This window comes from Strigops habroptila, chromosome 12, assembly GCF_004027225.2.
Source record: "Strigops habroptila isolate Jane chromosome 12, bStrHab1.2.pri, whole genome shotgun sequence".
In the NCBI taxonomy this organism is placed as follows: Eukaryota; Metazoa; Chordata; class Aves; order Psittaciformes; family Psittacidae; genus Strigops; species Strigops habroptila.
In genome coordinates this window covers 5,036,454-5,042,243 of record NC_044288.2, presented here as the reverse complement: position 1 = coordinate 5,042,243, position 5,790 = coordinate 5,036,454, and the positions used below count along the sequence as shown (strand labels likewise).

The 5,790-nt window shown below is 56.4% G+C and overlaps 1 protein-coding gene across 1 annotated transcript; it reads right to left on the bottom strand.

The window, feature by feature from the left end:
* Positions 1-3,597: 3,597 nt before the first annotated feature.
* On the bottom strand, positions 3,598-4,721 carry POU3F1 (POU class 3 homeobox 1). Its single transcript, XM_030504479.1, has one exon. The coding sequence runs from the start codon at positions 4,719-4,721 to the stop codon at positions 3,600-3,602; it is 1,122 nt and encodes a 373-aa protein (XP_030360339.1). The 3' UTR covers positions 3,598-3,599.
* Between the last annotated feature and the right edge of the window lie 1,069 nt (positions 4,722-5,790).

The following is a 5,790-nucleotide window of genomic DNA, read 5'->3' as shown; positions in this document are numbered from 1 at the left end:
TGAGCAGAAGAGACTGGATTCTGTTGAAAGTGCAAGATGAATAAAGCATCAATAATTACGTGTGACTGTGCCCAGCGAGGCGAGCTGCTGCGCCGCAGCCACTTCTGCACTTGTCACAGAGCGAGCGCTCCCTGCTCTGGCAAGTGGCAGCAACAATAGTCTAAGACAAGAAACCGGGAAAGAAAGTTGGACACTGGAACGCCACAACCTTTTCCCAAGCACACGGGAAAGCTGAGCAGCGACTGTCCTGCTTTTGAAACATAAAAGAGAGAAGAAAGGTAAGTGATCCCCTGCTGAATATTGGCTGAACATGGCAGAAAGCAGCAATTTCCTAAAGCGCTGCTCACCAATGTATAAGCCAGCAGCATCTGGGAAGCTCAGCTCCCTCCTGAGCCCAGGCAGGCTGCTCGGCTCCGGGAAGGAGGCACCGCACAGCCTGTGCCCCTCTGTGGGCACAAGGGAAGGGCTGAGCTCACCTCAGGGCTGGGTTTGCTCAATGCCAACTGCTCCAGCTGGGCAGAGACCCCTCGGCCACCACCTCACCTCTCCTCACCCATCCAAGGTTTGATTCCAACTGCACCCACCTCTTTTGGACCGTGCATAGAGCCCGGCATGGGCAAGGCAAGTGGGTTGCCACCGGCCCAAACGCAAGTGCAAAAATGATGCTGCACATCAACGATGCTGCTCTGAAGAGCATCTGATGGGGCCAAGCAGTGCCCAAGAGCAGAGAGCTCCCACAGTCCCTCTGCCCTTGGGTTACAAGGAAGGATTTCACAGCAGCACAGACCTAAACCCTTCTAATATCTCTCATAACTCCTTTATCTACAGTTCCTACATTGCACATCCTACTATTTACTTTGCATATTGTTAAATAACTATTTGCACATCTGCTTTTCTTCAATGCATCGACATCACAGTCCTGCCTTCGTGTGCTTTACTCCTGGTATAGCAGTATGAGCTCATACTTCAGTGAGAAGCAACCACCACCAAAAGAAATAAAACAGTCTTCCTCCAGTAATTGCTATTTAATCCTTGACCAAGAAAACTAACAACTTATTCTAGGAGAGGCAAACCTTTGGGGCATTTGGTTTTTAGAATGGCTGAGCACTGCGGCGCTGCAGGAATAACATATATAAAGTGTATTTTATTTCTGCTGCTCAACAGCATGAAGGAGCTAATGCAGCGGGGCTGCCAGCACCTTATCCAATCTGACAAACCCAACAACCCAAGGGTGCTCGTCCTCCCCAGCACTCACTGCATATCTCATCCATTACAAGAATGCAATGTGAGCACTGACCCTTCCCTTCTAAGTATCAATATAAATCCTGTTTGCCAGCCGGGCTGGTTCAGAATGAAGAGCTACAGAAAAGCTCAATGCAAAGGAGAGTTTGTTTCTCTAAAAAATACAAAACAAACCCTCTTTTGTTCATTTCTGATTTGGTTTCTGCTTCCCTCGAAGCCTGGCTACCACACAGAAATTCCTAAGCACCGGCTGCAGAGTTGCAGCATTTCCAAGCATCGAACACAACATGCGTGTGAAGCACACAAAAGCCCAGCTCAGGAAAGGTTTTCAGAGTTGGAAATGAATTTAAATGCTTTCATAACACATTGACTCAAACCTTGAATCCTCACGCTCCTTTACTGGAGGGTATCACCTCAGCTACTGCAGCCGTTCAGCTATTTAGAAATGAGGAAATATCCAGTAAATACAGCCAAACTTCTGGATTCAGCATCTCGACACCAGCTCCAATTCTGAGCTTTTCTATAAAACCCAGCCTCATTACAAAAAAAAGGACTCTAAGTCTGGAACAAAAGCTGACAAAACACACAATGCACATTGAGTCCTTTAAGTGAGATTCCTTATTATGCTCTGCATGCCAAGGAAAGTTATTAATGCACTAAACCACAGCATTTGGTGGTTTACTTGTACCAAATGCAAACCATTTCTCTTCATACTTATGAGCATCAAACATAGTATTTAAAGAAATAACTGCTCAAAGTGACTTTATTTTAAAACCTCAAAGATCAGTTTAGCAGAATTTTGAGTAACTGAATCATTTTGTATCAGCTGGTGTAGAGCAGCTACGTTTTAAGAGGCATCGAGAATGCAATAATTTATAACCTTATCTATTGCAAATGCAGAGTTAAATCAGACAATTATTATACACCCCCCCAAAGGCACTAAATGCAACAAAATCAAAACGCAGCAAAGAATTTTGAGGTGTAAATTTTCAAGGGTCAGTTTTAGCGATAAATTTTTAACATATCAAATGTATTAAAAAATAATTCTACCCAAGTTCCCGTGCAGATGAACTGCTACCACCAGAAAACCCCTTTCCAACCTGCTCTTTTCACAGTGTATCGTTTGTATCAAGAGGCAAGTAGGGAAACTGCCAAGTGCCGGATGTTCAAATACATTAAGTTCTCTACCAAATAAAAAGGAAGAATTTGGTGCTTTACGACGGGATTTTGACTGTTTCATCAGTGCAAGAGCTCCGCACAGGCACAAGTTGCAAAAGTTCTCCCAACAGACAAAACACCGCGGCAACCAAAGGACCTGCAAAGGCAACCGCGGTCCTCACATGCGACTTTTCTTGACATCTGCTGAAAGGGAAGAGGTTTAAAGCAGAGCTGCAAAGTGGTTCTTGTAGAAACAGAGAACGCAGGAAGTAAATATTCAGCCTCTCCTTGGTGTAAGCACAAAGTATCAGGGCAGGAAACCCTGGAAGGGAAAAACCGGGGAGATCGGAAAAGCGGAGAGTTGTTCGACTGGAAAGAAAGAAGGAATTTTCTCAGCTATACTAACGCACATCTGTTACTCGGGCGATAAGCGGGAGGGAAGTTGCGTTTCGAACGTTTTCTGCTCGCACCGCAGACTGCAAAAAGTTACGGTAAAGATCGGTAAAACACCGTAAAACCACAACCACCGCGCTCCAGGGCTGCTCCCGAGTTCCGAGGCTGGGTTTTGGCCGTCCGTGCCTGTGCGGACGGAACACAAGACAACGGGGAAGTCCCGCTGAAGCGCCGTTACCGGGGAGGGGGGACGGGAAACGCCGCCGGGCTAAGAGGGAGCCCTCCCGAGGGGAGGGGAGGGCTCCAAGAGGGGCCCCGGGAACGGAGCCCCGGCCCCGGTTGGGCGCCCGCAAAGACGACACGAGACCGGTTCCTGGGTAAATGGTTTATGTAAGTAATAAAATATTTACTATAACATAAATAGAAACGTACCCTCGCAGTCTACATTGGTTTTGCAATAAAGATACAAACGAAAACCGAAACCCAAGGGGATGGACCGGACCGAACCCACCAACGGGAGGGAGAGAGCTCCGCGCACGGTTAGAAAATAAATAGAAACGGGCCGGGAAACGGTACCGAAGCGTCCTCCGGGCGAGCCCGGGCCGGTTCGGGGGCGCAGGGAATAAATTAGAGATCGCAAACCTTTGGCTACTGCTGCTGCGGCCGCGGCGGCTCCGGCGCGACCGGCGAACGGGCGCGGAGCGGGGCGCGGAGCGGGCGCGGAGCGGCCGGGCCAGTCTGAGGAATAAATTAACGCGCGACGCCCGCGGCCGCTCCGCCGGGGCCGGTGCCGCGGGGCCGGTCAGTCACTGCACGGCGCCGGGCAGCGCGTGGTGCAGCGGCGACGTGTCCGCCTGTGCGTAAACGTCCTCCATGGGGGGATGCGGGGCCCCGGCCGGCGTCATTCGCTTCTCCTTCTGCCGCCGGTTGCAGAACCAGACCCGCACCACCTCCTTCTCCAGCTGCAGGGAGTCCGCCAGGGAGGTGATCTCATGCGCCGAGGGCTTGGGGCACTTGAGGAAGTGGTTCTCCAGGGCGCCCTTGACGCCCACCTCGATGGAGGTGCGCTTCTTGCGCTTCCGGCCCTGCGCCGCGATCTTGTCCAGGTTGGTGGGGCTGCCCGTGCTGGAGTCCGTCTCCTCCAGCCACTTGTTGAGCAGCGGCTTCAGCTTGCACATGTTCTTGAAGCTCAGCTGCAGCGCCTCGAACCGGCAGATGGTCGTCTGCGAGAAGACGTTCCCGTAGAGGGTGCCCAGCGCCAGCCCCACGTCGGCCTGGGTGAAGCCCAGCTTGATCCGCCGCTGCTTGAACTGCTTGGCGAACTGCTCCAGGTCATCCGAGCTGGGCGCGTCCTCGTCCGGCGGTTCAGGCGGCCCCAGCGGCGGCGGCGGCGAGGCCGCCAGTTCGTGCGCTCCCGCCTCCTCGGCTCCCAGCGGGTCGCGCAGCCCGTGGTGCAGCGCGGGCGCCGGCGGGCCCAGCATCCCGTTGAGACCCGCGTAAGGCTGCGCGTAGAGCAGCGGCTGCCCCGACGGCGGCGACATGGGCGGCAGGTGATGCGCGCCGCCCTGCGCCCAGCCGCCCGCCGCGCCGCCCGCCGCCGGCTGGTGCACCAAGTGCGGGCGGTGGTGGAAGGCGGCGGCGGACAGCTCCTCGCGGGGCCCCGGCGGGCCACCCTTGGCGTGCTCGGCGGGCGGGAGATGCGCGCCGCCGCCGCCACCTCCACCGCTACCCCAGTCCGTGCCGGCGCTGGGCAGCCACTGGTGATGCGCCAGCCCGACGGCGTGCCCGGCAGCGGGGGCCAGCCCCTGCAGGTACTCGTGGTGCATCATCTTCTGCACCTCGCGGTACGTGGTGCCCTGGTGCAGCCGGTCCCCGTCGGGGTGCATGAGCGCGGCGGAGCGCGGTAGGTATTGCGCGGTGGCGGCCATGCCCGTCTGCGCTGCCCCTCGCCGCGCCGCGCTTTAGAGCCGCGCGCCGGGGCGCCGCGCGCCGGCCCCGCCCCCGAACCCCATTGGCCCTCCCGCCCGCCGCCGCCGGCCCGCGCCGCTCCGCCATAGGGCGCCTCCCGCCGCCCCGCGCTCCCCTCCGCCATTGGCCGGCGGCGGGAGGCCGCTGCTGGCGGATTGGCCGGCGGAGGAGCTCGGAGGGGAGGGATTGGGGTGAGGAGGGGGGGAGCCCGCGTGCAGCCCGCCGGCGGGGCGGCCGCTGATTGGAGGAGGGAGGTTCATTCATGCCGAGCTGCGATCGGCCACATGGGCCGCGGGGGCGCGGGGCCGGCGCGCCGGCGCGCTCGGGGGCACGTGCGTGGCGCGGGAGTGGCCCCGACGGCCCGGGCCGGTGCGGCAGCGGTGGCACGGCACGGCACGGCACGGCATGGCACCATCCGGAGCAGCACGGTGCAGAGCCCGCCCAGCCGTGCCTCACCGGCCTGCGGGGCTCCAGGCTTTGCCCTGTCCCCTCTGCCCCATGGTTTTGGGGTGTGCCAAAGTGGGTGGAGAATGCAGCCTCCTGTAGCTGCTGTGCAGGGGTAGCTGCAGGTCCTTGGCCAAAGAACCCTGTGGTAATCAAGAGCTTTTCAAACATTAAAATCCCTGATTTACCTTCCCAGAAAACTCGGCCCCTGGGCCCTGCAAAGGTGGGAGCACCTTCCTGAGCACTCCATAGGATAAAGCACCAAGGGCCAAGAAATGAGGATCTGAGATCGTTTGGGCGTCACGGGAAATGTGGGTCTTGGAAGCAGCCTCACAGACAAGTCTCTGAGCCGGTTTGAGGGTTGGCACAGGATAAAGGGTGGAGGAGTTTGTGGGAACAGACAGTGACAACAAGCAAAGGACGTGTCTGGCAGTGTTGGGAGAGGGGCAAGGGACACCTTAATTAACCCAGCTCTAAGACTTCGTTTGGGGCTTGAGGCCCAAAGTGAATCAGGATGGGCACCAGGAACATTAATCACTTCTGAAAATTAATCTTCGCCTCTGTGCTCCTATTTGTAAACTGGGA

What these genes read in the sequence shown, in the direction of transcription:
- POU3F1 (XM_030504479.1), bottom strand. Translation starts at nt 4,721, where the DNA reads ATGGCCGCCACCGCGCAATACCTACCGCGCTCCGCCGCGCTCATGCAC.